The following is an 18,156-nucleotide window of genomic DNA, read 5'->3' on the forward strand; positions in this document are numbered from 1 at the left end:
ATAAAGGGGGATGAGTAGAAAGATGTTTGTTCACATTACACTTGAACTTCTGCATACCAGTACAGTTGGGAAAGCAGAATCCCGGAAGGGAGTTCCAAAGACCTGCAGTTCTGGGGATAAAACTATGGGAGTAAAAGGTTTTCTTACACCTAGGGATCTCTACTGTAAAGAGGCGAGACTTAGTGGCTTGTCAGGTTTGTCGGGGGTAGTTATGTCGAGGAGATACAAGTGTTTTCAGTTCGTCAGACTACTCACCATTAAAGTATTTGTAGAACAGACAGAGGGATGCAATATCTCGTCAATGGGACAGAGGCTGAAGCCTAGATGACAGTTCAGGACTTATCAGGTTGGCGACTATCTTTTGAACCCTGTCCAGGAGTGAGACAAGCAGCAGATGCACCAATATTTGATAGAAGTGAAGGAACTGATTTACCTTGTCACCGCTCAGTGAATACGTTTATGAATATGCTAAAACTATGTGTATAAAATACGAAGGAATGAAGTTGAATTGAAATCTTTGTATTTTTATTTTTAAATGAGGAAAAATGATAAACGTAAATAAGAAAATATAAAATAATTATATAAATTAAATCTCCTATGAACTCTGGCAATCACATTTTGGATACAAGTTTATATCTGGTCCACTTGCCGTGGAACCATATTAAATTGGTCACCGATTTATTTATTTTTTTATTTTTTTGTCTGTAGACAAGTGAAGACAGTGCTGTAGTTTGAGTAACAAAACTAGTTCACATAATCAATTTCTATGTTCATGGCTACTGTGACTACATTCAGGTTTGACTATTATTACAATTGACTTAACCTGCTGATGTACTAAGAACTGCCCAGCTGTCGACTTATTCCACTTGTTGTTGACCTAACTAGCCCATTTTCTTTGAGATAGTGATATTTGCTGATGACACCACGCTCTATAACAGACACAAATGAACACATATCTAAAAAAAAATTGCTAAAACTCTAGAATAAGACCTCCAGTCCGGAGTGGAATGGGGCTGTAACTGGTTGGTAATGTTCACTGTTGCCAAGACTATACTTACAGGGTGGAACGATACAGTTGTTGCTTTAAAGAAAACAGCATTACAACTTTATTTTAAAACTCTTATTGAAAAAAAACCAATTTAAGTAACTTGATTATGTAGTAGAACTGACATCTATTCAATGTATCTTTCTTAGCCTTAATCACTGCCTCGATACAGATCTGGAACTAGGAGCATGCCTTTTCCACAAGCGCCGGCTGGAGCTTGGCAGATGGCAGCGATCAGGCTGGCTTTGGTGTTGTGAGAGATCATGTTGATATGAGACCATCAAGTGTTGGGGTGGGTGTCTGGAAGTCAGGTCATCCTGTTATCCTATATTTATGAAAAGTAAATTTACTTTTACTATTTCGAGTTTTGAAATAAGTTATCTAGCTGACTCTTGAGATTGTTCCAAATTTAAAAGTAAATTGACAAGTAGAAAGTAATACATAATCGTTTTTTACATGCAACCCCTATCGTATCAAAGAATCAATAAATGTTTGTTGATTATACAGCTGTTTAGTTGCAAACCTACATCCATTCATTTAGCCGGGATCAAAATGTTCATATAACCTTTGTAAAGAAAAGTGATGTTTAAACCATTGGGGGATATTTTACGATCGTCCATATGAGTAAATGTGGTGTTGTGGTAGACAAAGGATGAAAGGAACTGTTTTGTAAGAATTAATCAAAATGTGTCGAGTTATGTGTAGAATAAAGGATGATTACCACTAAGTCTCCCCTCACACACACACACACACACACACTTAATAGTTCTTCACCTAATTTGTAAAATTTATTTACCCCACCCCCACCCCCCACCGTCTTTTTTTTTTTTTTTTAACACAATAAATAACTCAAAGTAGGCCATACTCCCATGCATTACCTCTTTATAAAAGGTGGATGGGGTTTTCTTTTGCAATAAGTGCCTTCATCGATGGGGAATTAGCAATGACAGTATACAGGTATTTTTGTTAGTCTGGCACACTTCAGTTTGAAATATTTTTTCATGGTCCTTAGTCTGTGACGTTCCAATTTTTAAGTGCCATTTTTGTTTCAATTTGAAGTGATATTTTTATTACTAAATGTACAGATTGAATGACACGTCTTGAGATTGTCCGTTTTTGTGTTTCACACAAGCATATCTAATCTTTGAAATGCTAACTTGTCTCATTTTTGTTATATCTCAAATTTTAAAAAAAAAAGGTCACTTGGTGTTTGTTGAAAATAATTTATGGAAACATTTATCATTGAAATAACAGTCGCGAGTAAAATCAGTGTTATCTCTTGAAATGTCGTGTCCTATTAATCTACTGTTTGTACTTTCTGCACTCTTCTTCACCTACCATGAATATTTACTTTTTTATGAAAGAACACGAGTAGAAATGTCTTAATTCACAGTATAACAATTCAGAAAAAGGAGAATACATTAAAGATGAAAAGATGAGGAAATAATCTCGACTATTATATAAAAAGAACTTTGTGTATGTGCGATTTCGTTCCTTATGGACACCAGAACGGCTGGGCTGATTTTTATGAAATTTCACTCAAAAATACTTTGTGCCTGGCAGTGTTCTTAGATAAAGTTTTGTATAAGAATGTTTTCAATAAGTATCGATAATTGAAATAATCTGAAAAAAGAACAGGCAACCAAAGTTAATACTTTGACTAAAGTTAACACCTTACACAGCCTAACATCGCAAGTGCATTTGAAAAGTTTTATTACCATACAAGCCGAAAGGCCCAGCATATAAAATCAACAGTAGGTTCTTTGATATGATGGGCGCATTTGAAATAAATGTTTCTGTTTAAAGCACAATTGAAGTATGATATTGACTTTTGCATTTCAAACTTTAATTCAAGCCATTATAGAAAAAATGATTTTATAAAATCAACAGTAGGTATTGTGGTCTGTCATTGCATGGAGGCATGTGAAACTTTCTCCCGGTGTACCATGATGGATCCCCAACTAGAGCAGGCAATCGATCGATTTGATTGAAAAAAATGGTTGATTTCACTAATTTCGATGACAATAAAAATATGGGAGTGTGAAACCTTCATTGATCATGGTTCAATCCCAAGTAACATCGGGTCTCCCTGCTATTAATAGATATGTTCTTCACGAAAAGACAGTTTTCATTCTTGCTCCATCAAGACAATCTAAATCAATCGATTAACAGCTGTCTCTTTTCCCCCTACATGTTTTTTATATTGTCTGTTGGAACTCTACTTTTTCATTATCTTTAAACCCCAAAACGCCTCTCTTATCTGAATTATGTGTTTTCTCTTTATCATTACTTATCTAAAATCCACACTTGGTTTTCGCAAGGTTATGTTGAAAATATTTATTTCAACTTGACTTTATGCAGAAGCAAATAAATTGAACTTTAATGCTATTGACATTTTTATTATCTATATATATATAAAAGGCAAAATGTATGTATGTATGTATGCATGTTCGCTTTTTGTGTATATCTGCAAAAGGCTTTTTTCGTCGGCCTTCTCGGTCAGCTCGTTCCTTCTTAAAACTTTTTATATCTCGTTTAAATCGTAATATCCACGACTTAAAAACGGGGGTTACATGTGTATTTAATTTGCCCGACTTTTACCAGCTTGCCGCGTCTTCAAAAAGCGAATGATGGGGCGGGAGAAACAGTAACTGGCTTGCAGCGCAAAACTAGGTCTAACATCACGCCACTTCCCCGCACCTGTCAATTTCACTTTATAAACCTTAACTTAACACGCTTATCAATTCCTCTCCCCTCGTGGCTGAGATAGTTAGGTGTCTGGCTTTTTTTATCCATTTCATTTCCACCTTCGCGTTAAGGCTTCGGGGTTCAATCCTACCTTCCTATTGAAACCTTTTTATTTATTTTTTTTTTAACACACACACACCTCCAAGCACCCAGGCAACACCGGGTACTCCCCCCTCTGCTAGTCTATATTTAAAAATCACTTTATGTGAGTGAGTTCCTCATGGGTTCCAAAACGGTTGAGCCTATCTTTTTACAAATTTTGCACAAATGTAATTTATATTTCTGACAGAGTTCTTAGATATTTATACAGAAATTCATCCGATAAGTATCTAAAATTCAAAAAAGTCCCATCTTAAAAATAGTCGTTCTTCTCTTATGGATAAAAATAATTTTTACAGGGGAATATTTTACGTTACGCCTGTCTAACCTTGGCCGGTATAATGTAAAATATTTCCCTGTAAAAAGATTCTTCCTTTTTATCTCTAAGAGAAGAAAGATTTTTTTTTTTTTTTTTAAGATCGTCAAGCCCAAATATCAGTTGACGTGATATTGTAAACAAATACAGAATTTGATGAACGACATTATTTTATTTTTTTATTTTTTATGAATTAATCCACCAGGAAAATTATTCCTCATAATATATAATAATCAATAGACATTGACAGTGGGAGACTCTAAGAAAGCAACCCTTGTCATGGGCATATGTCAGAAGCAGAGATGCGTCATTGAATTCTCGTCAAAAATGCATTGAAAATGGTGGTGACTGTAGAAATATAAATTCTGCAGCACAAAAGGTCATTCGTTTTAATGGTACCATGCCTGTCTTTGTAGCTCTGAGTTAAAAAAAAAAATAGGAAGCTTTACTTTTGGAATGACCCTTGTATTTTTAAAGTTATGCAGTGAAGACATTGATAACTCAAAAACTATTCAACTGGTGCGGCTGAAATTTTGCATGGTGGTTATTCTTATTAAAGACGATCATAGCCATACATCAAATTTGTTAAAATCAGAAGTTGAAATTCAGTCCAAATTTCCTGCATTACTGAACCCCACATCTGACATCTATTGAAATGAATAGCTCTTGCCTTGAGGACGCTTCATGTTTAGACAAGCTTCTTGTTTTGACCTTCACTCCTGATCTGAAATGGAGCACATACATCAAATCTGTTCCTCCTAAAAATGGTTGGATTATTCAACTGCTCCAGTAGATATCTCACTGCTGAAACAATTCTCTATTTGTATAAGAGCAAAGTACATCCTAGAATGGAGTACTATTACCACGCAACATCTGGGCAGGAACTGCTCAGAGCATCTTAACTTGCCTTGAGAGAGTTCAAAACCGACTTTGTAATCTAGTATGTGATGCCCTTTTCTCTTCTCTACAACCTCTTTCCCACTGCGAGTCTTTCCTTGCTCTATCGTTATTTTCATGGCAAGTGTTTGACGGATATCCAATCTATGGTCCCCTCCCTTACCAATTTTTCACAAAAAATATTCTAGTCAGAATCATTATCAATAAATTCCCTCATTCTCTGTGTCTAAACCTAAACGTGGATTCCATCAACAAAACTTCTGTCCTAGAAATACTTGTCTAGGAACCCTGGTTTGCTTTCCAGTTGACTACAATATTGTCACCTTCAAGTCCAACGTAAACAAGTTCTTATTTAATCGTCCTCGTAAATAATCTGATTATACCAAATTTCCACCACAAACAATTACTATGCTACTGTCCCAGTGATTGCAATACACATATTAACCCTTATTCTTGAGTGGCCTTTGGGCCTTGATATGTAGCTATCTCTTTGTAAAAAAAAAAAAAAAAAAAATTCAAATTCAATTAGTTCTAAGTTAAGCAATTACTGATATTTTGGACCAAGTTTAGTGATGATTGGTCAAGCGATCTTGGTATTGAACTATACACACATAAATTCAACCAAAAAAAAAAAAATAACCTCTGTTTGGAGGTAAGCATATTTAGATTCATAATGTGATAATTTTGTTTTATAAGGAAGAGATTGATTATTGTCTTTTTCTGGTGATATTGTCTTCTGAACATTTTTTAAGTTTTAATCGCATTTATTATTTAATATGTATCTTGGGAAATGTGCAAGAAGATATTACAGTAATTAATGATTCCTTCTGTCTACAGAGATGGTGGATATACCTTTGAATGACTGTGTGTGTCACAATAAATTTCTAGGGAAGCAAAGATTACACAATATCAAACTGCATTTCTGACTTGGCATTGTTTAGTGGCAGGGAGAAATCTAAGAGATGTAGAAGTAATCAAGATATACCAACCTGTAAACGTTTTTATCAGAACTGACATATGACCTTTTTTATGGGATTATCATTTTATACTTCCATTTGCAATAATGGTTAGTGTTCGTTAATGGACCAAGAGATTGGGGTTCAACTTGATACCTCCTTGCTAAGCACTAGGAACGATATAGTGAGGATCAAATGTAAGATGAGTAATCCAAGTAAAGAAATGGCACTCTCCCCTACATCTCTGTAGCAGCCAATAAAAGAGCGCTTGCGTCTTCTTAACTACAGTCTAACTACTTACCTACTAGTAATGTGGTGGTTCCATTCCAATATTTTTTACTGATTCTGTTCTGAATTCCTGATTCCAATACAAGTACTGACTCTGATTCTTTCCAAATTTCTAAGTATTTAATTATAGAGTTCCATGCTTTCTTTTAATTTTTTTTTTTTAAATTTCAACTTACCATAAAAGTCCATGCAATGTGTACATATATTTTTTCGATGTAAAATACACTTGTGGCAGATGTTGGTGATTATAGATTTCAGTTTAACTGGTAGTTTAAAAAAAATTTTTTTTTTTTACAAGGTGATCACCACTTATCAAGGCCCGAAAGCCACTCAGGGATAAGGGTTATTGCATGTACAATATGTTAGTGTGGGGGTTTAATAAAAATGTCTACTTAAGGGGGCGGTTCATCAGGAATTTGTTTACGTTGGACTTGAAGACATCCATGTTGTAGTCAGGTGGGAAGCAAGCAGACGGAACAGAGTTCCACAGGCGTGCAATTCTAAGTTTAAAATCAATTAAATATTTATCATTTTCTAATTATTACCAGAAAAGGAAAATTAAGTTTTAAACAAAAATTAACAATTAAAAGACTCGTTTTTGACCTCAGAAAATACAAATTTTTTTCCAATGCTTCAAAAGTTCCAATTTCTAGATTCTGATTAATCATCCCAACGCTACTACCTACCTATCTACATAGTTCTATTGCTGCTTGTTTGAAAATACTGTGTTGAAAGAGAAATGGCTGTAATTACTAAAAGATAAAATCATCAGAAAATCTCTGATAACCTTCATTCTTTCTTTAAAAAGATAAGTGATCAAATCTCTCAATTCTATTTAAAACTTTTATTAATTTGTTTTTACTTCATTTTAGAGTTTTAAGTTATGTTTCACAAAAAAGTCCGAATTGAAAACATTAGTGAATAAAATATTACATGGTCTAAATCTGATTTCTTTTTCATTGATTCGCTATTAAAACAAATCTAGCCTGATTTCTACTGTGTTTTGAATGATATTATGAATATTCTGTTTGTTAGCTTTTGAAATGAATATTAAATGAACAGTCAAATTGAATTTTCATGTCATTTTATGTTTTGTGAAAAGTAATGAATTTAAGCTGGCTTGATCATTATTAAATTATACTGGCCAACACTTTATTTATATGACTATTCTTTTAAAAAAATACTCTAGCTAAACAGATATCTGAATAATACTGGCCAACACATTTTTTTGATGGCCAAGTTTTCTAAGCTGATTTAGACTGATTTGCGAGCACTGATTCCGAAAATCATTAATTTTTTTTCTCATCAGGTCAATTTGAGATATTTGCTATTTTATACCTCTTTTTTTTTTTTTTTTTTTTTTTTTTTACCTAAAAATCAGGTGTTCTGCCACCCTGTTTTGGACCCATAATCTCCCTAAGTTACTCTTAACTAAAAAGTTACTCTTCTGGTTGGTCTTCACTTCCTTTTTGCAACCATATTCTTTTTAATTTGAATTTGTTACTGTTGAGGGGGAAAATAAGTGGCTCTTTCAATCAGCGAGCCAAACCAGATCACATGTTGTTAAAGAGGAGAAAATAGAATAAATCAGAGAGAAGGAAAAAAAGAATTAGAGAAAGAATAAAATAGTGGGAATAAAATTTCCTCACATTTAAAAATTTTTTAATTTTTTTTTCTTTTTAATTAATTGTTGAAGGCCTACATTTTTTGTTACATATATTGTCAACCAGGCCAATAGCACATGAGACGGTAAAACTTCCAGGCCAATAGCACATGATATGGTAAACAAACTTTGAATAACCATAATTCTGTGACTAATTTGGTAACCAAAATAAATGCATCCATTACTTTTAAAAAATCCCAAACGACACCATTTTGCTTTGATCACATTCTTCAACGTTTTGAAGAATAGCCTCAAATGCTGGAAGAAGGGCAGAGGTGGCCAACTAAAAATCGGTATGAGACCAGCAAGGACAGATATGGAGCCAGCAGGTGGCTCTGCCTTTTTAGTGTTAGTTGCTGTAACTGGGAATGGCTAAAGACTTTGCTTCTGATCATTTGAAACTGGGTCAATCCACCCTGGATGAATGTCATAGTTAGGAAATACATTGTGGGTACTTATGTTGTAAATATTCTGTTTTTTTTTCTATGAATATTGTCTCTGCATATTCCGGCAGTTTTTATAAACTGCTGGAATATGGTGGAATGCCATGACATTTCTGTGGAACAACTTGGATTCGAACTTGACACACCCAGGTTGCTAATTTGTGTTGTTAACCACTGAGCCACCGTCACCTTGTTGTTGTTGAGCATTCATTCCATATGAATTGGCTGATTATTGTTGGTATTTGTTTTCTCAATGTCTTTTTAGAGTTCTTTCTTTCTAGAAGGATATTGGACACTTATGAGTGGGACCACATGAAGGTTGCCAACATCTTTAAGTGAAAATGTTTGTGTGTGGAACAGACTGGATTTTAACTTGGCACACCCAGGTTCTCGGTCTGTGTTATCAGCCATTTAGCCACCCTCACCTCTCTGCTATTGACAGACTATCTGATTTCCAACTGTGCTACATATCATAAAGAGTTGCTCAGACATTAAAAAATATTTGGGAATGGTTGAATAGACACAGTGAGAGAGATTGAGAGAAATACATAGTTAAGATTTGTTGAGTTAATTATAGATTGCAGTTAATTAGATAAACTAAAACTTTTTTTTTTTTTTCAAACAACTCAATTTCAGAAGTAAAGTATATATTTTTTTTCATTTTGTGTAATTAAAAGTTATAAGAAAAACTTTAAAGAAACAAACGATTAACTCACATTTTGTGTTATATAAAATATTAGGTTCGTGCAAAAACAATATCGTTTTCTCACATATGTTAGTTTTATATATGATTAGCCTGAATGGCCGGTGTTGCCCGGGTGTTTGTAGGTGTGTGTTGAGCAAAAAAAAAAAAAAAAAAAAACTAGTGTTAGTATGCAGGCAGGCAGGCAGGTTTGAACCCGTGACGTTAAGGCGGAAAAGAAAGTGAAAGAAAATCTGACGTCTTCCCGCTATGCGTCTTAAGATTTGAAATTTAACGTAGTCAAGATGACTTACAAAAATGGCATTGCTTTTAAACCTCCCATGAAAGCAAATTAAACACCAGGTCGTTTTTAATGTGTGTGTGTGTGGGGGGGGGGATGAATCATCTCCCCCCACCAAAAAGGGGGCACTCTGGCAGTATCTAAATAAATAGTAATTCTCTCCGTATGAAGGGTTGACTAACGACTGAAACGGATGAGAATAATTGTCTGAACAATCAAAGCAATACAAACAGTCTTTACAACAGTTAAGGACATTCTTGGGTTTACAACGATTGAGGACTTTTTTACTGTAGACTAGCGGGGGGTACCCGGCAATGCCTGGGTGTCTTGAGGTAAATCAAAACTCGGGGGGGGGGGGGGGTTAAATAATAAAAAACAATGTTTTGGTAGGTGAGTATGAGGATCGAACCCGTACCCTTGAGTTGGAAATTAATGTGTGAAAAAAAAAACGTGCGACGTTAACCATTGGGCCACCGCGACATACAACGTAGACAGGTTTGAATTTATTTATTTAACTATAAAAACAGGCATGCGCAATAAAAGTTAACTCTGCTGCTTCCATTTGACCTAATTAAGAAGGTCAAATAGAAATCACGCAGTGTTTGGGTTTGTTTACCCAAATTTGACTGTTTTTTTCCCCCAACAGATGTTGGGGAGAGGGAAAGCAGCTCCCAATTGTCCAGATTGAATAGCAATTGTATGATATACAAGATTGATCAAAGCTGATTGCTTCTGGACGTTTCCCGGCATGATGCCGAGAACCTTACTTAGCTTTGAATTAGTTTCGCTTTTTATACGAAAAAGCCGAATCAACACGTGAGAAGCCAAAATAGCAATAATTTTGTAAAAGTCAATGTAAATAAATCTAGACGCGACGCACTTTCCCAAATCCTTGATATTATTATCTAGGACCTATATAGACAGTTGTAAGCGATCGTAAGAAAATTGTGTGAGAAAAGCCTTTTGAAGACATACACGAAATGGTCACACATATTTTGCCTTTTATATATATAGACTAGCGAGGGGTACCCGGTGTTGCCCGGGTGTTTGTAGGGGTGTGTGGTGTTAAATAAAAAAGAAGCCGGGGGGGGGGGGGGTAGGATCGAAGCCGAACCCCTGAGGCGAAGTTTGAAAATAAAATCGGCCAGCCAGAAGTGTAAAATGTTTGAAAGTCGTCGAGCGTTACGACGACGACGATGACGATGTAAGCATTGTTATGAGCGAAGTAAGAAAAGAAAACGTTTTAATTAAGCGGGGGGGGGGGTAAAACACAAAAAAAAATAACGTAAGGCAAACGAACGAACGTTACGTGAAAAATGGCTTAAATAATACAGGGTTCAATATTTAAATTTAAAAAAATCAAAAAAAAAAAAAAACATCTCACACCACGATTCGAACCCAAAACGTTTAAATAATTAACCAAGCCCTTAACTATCTGCGCTAAAGCGGCGTATATAAAGTCTGTTCGGTTTATCAACTATTTAAAGTAAATCAGGTCACGACGTCATGACGTCATCTGACGCATGCGTTGTTGACCCTCCCCCCTGTCGAATCTGCCTAGACATCTCTCTCTCACTCTCTCTCACTCTCTCTCACTCTCGCTCTCTCACTCTCTCTCTCTCACTCTCTCACTCTCTCTCTCTCTCTCACTTCGTCTGCCTTACTCTAAAGACTGGAAAATGGCGTCTGGCTGTTTTTATTTTAAAAAAAACTTTGATCGTTAATATTTTTTGTAAGCATACTTTTTTTTTTTACTTCACTTTTTTTTAACTTTATTTTTCGTTTAAGTATCGTATCTACCTATTTTGAATGTGGTAATAACTTTGGTAACGTTGCCATAGCGTAGAAGTTCATAGTTTAGCTTTAATTAATTTTTTTTTTTACCGATGACAACATTTTTAAATTGTAAATTCCGACGGCCATTAGATGTTGCTGACGTCAAGATCACGTGACATGACTCAGCGGGTTTTAAATACAAGTTGACCCAAAATAAACGGCCGCGTGTATACTTTATGTAGAAGAGTTGGCGGCCGTATTTTTTGAGGCAGTTGTAAATCGATTTAAAAATATGTAATGTTTAACATTTAAATGTCACTTTTTTGGGCCCCCCCCTTGCAGAAAATCGATCAGTTGACGCACTTCTGATGGTCACTTTGGGCCGATTTTTCTATATTTGTCGTCCGGAAGGTGGGGCTTTCATATGAGACCAAGTTTGTGAATTTTTGTTGTGTCTGTCGAAAGTTTTTAGCAGACACACAAACATACATACATACATACAAACACACACATACATTTTCGCTTTTATATATATAGATGAGGATTGCAAGTCTGGCATAATCAAAGGCAGACCCTGGCTTGGGAGGGGGGAATGAATTGATCAACCAACTGACGATAACCTTGACAATCAATGTAGATTTGAAGCGTAAAGGGTTGATGGTGTCATACACACACGAACAGAGGGCAACTAATATTTCCGAAAGTGTTGGAGTCTGTGTTTTCTTTTGTTTCATATTATTTATTATACCTGTGAACCCGTGTTAATCTCCTTGGCAGCTGCCAATATGAGAAAGACGGCACAACCAGAGGATAAGATGAAAGAGAAGAACACGGAAACAACGTTGGGGTGACACCAATTGTCGAGTGAGCAGGGACCACATGATTTTGACACACTTGGTTGATTTCTTGCTGGCAACAAAACATGTAGCATTTTTATGTTTTTTAACTTTTTTTTTTTTTTTTTTAACTTTTATTCACTTCCGACAAGGTATATTGCCACTGAGGGATTAAAAGGATGCTATGATAGGTACCAGCTTTATAGTGGAGGAAATCTGGATGGGGAGTTAGGAAGATGGTTGGTCACATTAAATTTAAATTTCTGCATGTTGGTACAGTCAGTGAAACATTGAGCCTGAAGGGATTTCCAAAGGCAAGAAACTGTCATAGAAAGTAGGTGTGGGATTTTATTAGTATACAGATCGAGTTATTTTATTTTATTTTTTTTTTCTCGAGGGGGTACGGATACAATTGCAAGTTTGTAGTCCTTCAGTCCATTTAAAAAAAAAAAAAAAATTGTTTTATTTTTATTTATTATTTTTTTTTAATTTACACTGTAGTTCAATTTCTCTTTCATCTTATATATTGCAGGATATGGACACTTTTATCAGTCAGACTGTGCCAGAATCTATTCGTCTTAACAGGGATTTAATTTTTGATAAACCAATGGGTGAGTACTGAACGCTTTTCCAACTTTCAAACAAAAAGACTTGCTGCCGAGAATGCATTGACTTTTTCAGGACATATTTCCTTTGAATCATCTGTTTTTTTTTTGTTTTTTTTTTTTAATAAGTTCGCCATCTGTAAATCGCTTGCCTTTCTTAGCCAACATGCACATCACATGAAAACTTGCTCGCATTGCTGCCTCATTCTCTGCAATTTTCTTTGTAAATATGGATTGCAGTTATAACAATATTTTTCTTCAATTGTTGAAATTTCTCTCTTTATAGATGCCAGTGAATTCCAAATAATATGATGAATGCTTTGTTTCATAATGTCTCTAAATATTGTACTCCTAGTGTCATTGCATATGAGACCTGATTTTTTTATCATCTGATGCTGATTTAATAACAAAAGCTCATTGGGACGATTCCAATATTTTTCCTGATTCCGATACAATTATTAATTCTTAACTAATTCCCAATTCCGATACAATTACAGATTACGATTCTTTATAAATCTCTAATTATTTAACTATAAGATTGTTATTTTCGTAAAAACACGTTTAATATGCAGATATTTTCCTAAACATCAAAATCCACTCGTGGAAAGTTATCTATCGATTTTAGCTTTACTGGTATTTTAAAATCAATAAATATTTATTATTTTATCATTATTACTAGCAATGGAAGATTTTGCTTTAAACAAAATCAAAAAAAAAAAAAGACAATTAAAAAAATTGTTTTGGCATCAGAAAATAGGCATTAATTTTTCCGATTCCGATACCTCCAAATCTTCTGATTTTTCAGATTCCGATTAATCGTCTCAACACTAATTCTACTGTTTCTTAAAAATCCTTCATTTGTAGGCAATTTTACTTTTTTGTCATTGAATCAATATTGCATGGAAAAGTCCAGAGCGTATGTAACATAGTTCCTATAAAAAAAAAAAGTTAAATTTATTAATTATAATTTTAATTCTATTATATTTTTGTTATTGTACGGCATAAACACATTGACACACCAGTTCCGCTAGATCACCAAAGTTAAGTAACTTTGAGCCTGGTCAGTACTAAATGAGTGACCATGTGGGAATTCCAGGTGCTGTATGTGTTCTCCGCTTATCTCAACATTGTTTCCAGGCATTTTGGACTTCTCCTTGCTACTTGACTCAAACAGTGCCAATTCAGGAGATGTGTGGTTGGAGATTGCGCAACCCTTGCCTCACAATTACAGCTTCCTCTACAGGGCGTATCCTTTGTCTTTCGATTTTTATTTCTGGAGGAGAAAGCTATTAGGCATAAAACTCTCTCTATAATTATGGGTAATATCCCATATAAATAGCTATATCGGCAGGATTAAAGTTATCATTAAAGAAACATATTACTCAACAAATCTTAGCACAATGTGTTACAGCCGATTATTAGGCAGGGACTTCCTCTGGTGAAGCATTAATCAACCACACAATTTTAGATCCCTGTCAATGGTAAAAACTTTGGATAGGTTAAATACACAGCTTTATTTCAGGGATTTTTATAGTGGTTATTACATGCAGGTTAAAATACAATTTTTTTTAAATACAAAAAGCAAGTGAGAAAATATAACCTGAGAGGGGGGGGGAGGGGATGACTTCCTATGATGAAAAATTCTTTGTATTTTATCTCCATATATAATAAAATGGCTGCAAAAATTTCCCTCTGGACCAAAGTATCGTAGGTTTGCAACAACAGATGCCGCGAACGAATTCAATACATCTATATAGTCTTATGTAGCTTTCAAACACCATTTTGGAGACATTCAGTCTTGATATTAAAATAGTACATTACATCCTATGAGCAACACCATCAAATCGCAACATCTATAGATGAAGGAGTCCCTATTTTTCTCTCTAAATATTGACTCCGACTCCTAGGATTCCGACGATATATTTGACTCCAACTCCCGACTCCTTGACCCCCTATGTGGAAATATATTCTGGACATCCATATACCAGCCTCCCACACCTATTCAGCAAGCATTTTATAATTACTTTTCATGTATATTATTTTTTATGCTTAACATTCACTTGTATGATAAATATACTCACATACACACTCGATCAGCTTTATAGAATAAGTTAAGAAAACAAAGGGATAAAAAATTTACAATTAAATTTTATGCTATCAGTTCAAAAGAAAATACAATATTTAGGGATAAAGAAACCTCTTTAGGCCATGACATTTTGAAGCCAAATGCTTCTCATCAGAAGAGAGGAGTAAAGACACATCTTATACAGAGAAGAAATATTTTAAAAGATGATATTGCCTTTATGGAAAGAGGATCAAAAGAAAAACAGGAAACTGTACTGAGACTAAAAGTCGCCTCCAGGACTGCCAGCAATCCCAGTGAAAGACTAATAAAAAACGTGAGAGTTGTATGCTCAGTCCATTAAGTCCAAAATAGCTGAGCAGTAGCTTGGTTCCCAACAATTTTGGCAAATAGCAAATAGGATCCTGAACAGAAGTGTGTGCTTTATCCCAACCATCATCAATGGACCTGAGGAAATCTCGTCAGCAACAGACAGTCAAAGTCTTTGCCAAGAACTTTACAACTAATTCTGCTCTGTGACCAAAATCATCAACCCTTCCGTATTTCCTCCTGTATCAGAAAACACGCTATGCGCCATATAAATAGCTGTTGCTAAGCTAATCAAAAACCTTGATTCCGGTAAAGCAACTCGCTCTGACGGCATTCCAATTCTAGTGCTGAAAAAGCTTCAACCAATACTATCTCCCATACTTACCAAACTGTTTAAGCATTGTCTTAAGGAGAATTGCTTCCCAACACCCTGGAAAACCTCATCAGTATCCCCTGTATTTAAAAATTCAAGTGATCGGTCATCTTCCTCTCAGTACAGGCCAATAAGTCTCCTGTGCGTCATGAGATGAGTAAGTTGCTGGAATCCTTATTAAATAAAGAAGTAATCAACCACCTCAGCAAAAATAACCTTAGTGACATGCAATATGGTTTCCGTTCTGCTAGATCTACAGCGGATGTGCTAACGGTTATATAGGATTAGCGAATCTCTCAACTGAGGCTTCCTTTCTAGGGCAATTACTCTTGACATATCAAAGGCCTTTAATAGGTTTGGAATAAAGGCCTACTTCATAATATCTTCAGTTATGATATAGCTGGAAATATTTTCTCAATTATTAAATCGTTTCTCTCTGATAGGTTCACAAGAGTAGTGATTGATGGGCAGAAATCAGAAGCTCACAGTGTTAATGCTGGAGTCCCTCAAAAGGGCCATCCTGATCTATATCAATGATTTTCCAAATAACATCCTTAGATCATTTGTAGACATTTATGCTGATAACACTACCATTTACGGCAGCACATCAAAGGCTGTAAATGATCAAGTTCTCTCTCCTCTGATCTTGGGCATGTGGTGCAATGGGGAAAGAGGTGGCTGGTTAATTTTAATGCATCTAAAACTAAGCTTCTATTTTTCTTTCATAAATGCTCTGATCCTCATCTGGTATCAATTGAAATGAATGACTCTCGTCTTGGGGAGGCTCCATGTTTTGACAAGCTTCTGGGCTTGACCTTTACTCCTGATCTGAAATGGAACACGTGCATCAAATCCGTTGCTAAGGTCGCTGGAAAAATGGTGGGAACCTTCTATGGTCCAATAGATATCTTGTTGCTGATGCAATTCTCTACCTATAAGAGTCAGGTACATCCAAAATGGAGTACTGTTGCCATATCTGGGCAGGAGCTGCAAGAAAGATCTTAACCTACCTCGACAAAGTTAAAAATAGACTTTGTAGCCTAGTAGGAGATGCCCTTTTCTCTTCCCTGCAACCTCTTTCCCACAGAAGAGACATTGTGAGTCTGTCTCTGTTTTATTATTTTCATGGCAGGTGCTCATCTGAACTCCAATCTATGGTCCTCCCTCACCAAACTTTCACGAAAAACACTCGTCTGGTTGAAACCAATATCAATGATTTCCCTCACTCTTCATCTGTGCCTAAACCTAAACGTAGATTCCATGAACAAAGCTTCTTTCTTAAAACTACACGCCTGTCGAACTCTTTTCAGCTTTCCAGCTGATTTGGTCCATTTGGTCATCTTCAAGTCCAACATAAGCAAATTCTTGATGAGCATCCCTTTAAGTAATCCAATTTCCACTACTAACGATTGCTATGATATTGTCCCATTTACTTCTGTACACTCATTAATCTTTATCCTTGAGTGGCCTTTGGGCCTTGATAAGTGGTGACTCCTATGTAAAAAAAATCAAAATCTATAAAGGGCTATAGTAGCATCAATTGGTTCTTATTAATTTATGCCTGTTTTTTTTTTTTTTTTTTTTTGATAAGATTGTAATTCTGGATTAACCCAATTGCCAAAATCTATTTGATTCAGGAACTGGATAACAATTGGATTACAATCCGATAACCCACCATGATCTTACTCAAAGACAGAATTTTCATTGATCATGTGTGACGTCACAACCAAAATATAAACAGTTTACCAAGACAGGATTTTCACTGTTCTAATGGACCGAAATATCTTGATGAAATGGAAGCATTGCAGTACAGTACAAAATATTAGTATGGTACTATCGCTTTCCTTGGTTGAGGAACATCTTGGGAACGCAACCAGCTCCCCGAGGGAAAGAACGGTATCCCAACGATGAAGACATGGTTAGAAGTCTTAGAAACGGTCCCATGAAGATGTGAAGGTGGGCCAGTCATCAGGGTCTGTGTATCAAGAAGAAAAGCAAACCTGAGATGTTGGATGTGGGTGTGTGGCTCCTTTATTCTGTGAAGATGACATCTTCATCCTGGTGGCATTCTGGTTGGAATCTTCTTTCTTCGTCCTCCGAACCGCTTTGTTGTTTAATGGAGACATTTTTGGCAGACACAAGAAAACGCACAGCATGACACAATCGTAATATATATGAAATATAATTAATTATTTTATTTTATATTATGTATACAATATATATTACAATACTTTTACAATTTACATGTCCTACAATTGATTTTTCACCATTATTAAACTAAACTAGCTAACCTAACTAGAGTTGAGGGAAGGGGTGCTCCCCCCTTGTTTACGGAGAGACAGAAATATGCATGCTCACTCCATGCTGTCCGGACGAAAAGAAGAAAAGGGAATTATGGCACTGCACTTCTGTGTATCCTTCCGCTTACAGCCAAATTACCACCTGGCCGTGCAGGGCGAGGGTGCATAAGCAACTACCAATCAGCAAAATCATACAAAAACTGCTAAATTGTGCAACTGGTAAAACCAAACAGGAAAATCATGTAAAAATAAATAAATAAATAAATAAATTTATTGGACTTAAGGAGTCGGATAAAAAATTTCGACTCCGACTCCTAGTACTCATAGAAACTGGCTCCAACTCCAGCTAAAACCTCTGACTCCCTCCGACTCCAACTCTGACTTCGCAACTCAGGTCCGACCACTGCTACTAGTTGTCACTGAGATGAATTCTACA

At 35.6% G+C, this 18,156-nt stretch overlaps 1 protein-coding gene across 1 annotated transcript in view; it reads left to right on the top strand.

The window, feature by feature from the left end:
• LOC145296745 (glycine dehydrogenase (decarboxylating), mitochondrial-like) overlaps positions 1–18,156 on the top strand; it is a 167,808-nt gene that overhangs the window by 43,563 nt on the left and 106,089 nt on the right. The window contains exon 2 of the mRNA XM_080142778.1: positions 12,583–12,661. Within this exon, the coding sequence (XP_079998904.1) occupies positions 12,583–12,661 (79 nt within the window). The remainder of the gene's footprint in view (positions 1–12,582; positions 12,662–18,156) is intronic.

The sequence above is a fragment of the Euprymna scolopes genome, chromosome 17 (genome assembly GCF_053919585.1).
Source record: "Euprymna scolopes isolate OS-2025 chromosome 17, ASM5391958v1, whole genome shotgun sequence".
Classification (NCBI taxonomy): domain Eukaryota; kingdom Metazoa; phylum Mollusca; class Cephalopoda; order Sepiida; family Sepiolidae; genus Euprymna; species Euprymna scolopes.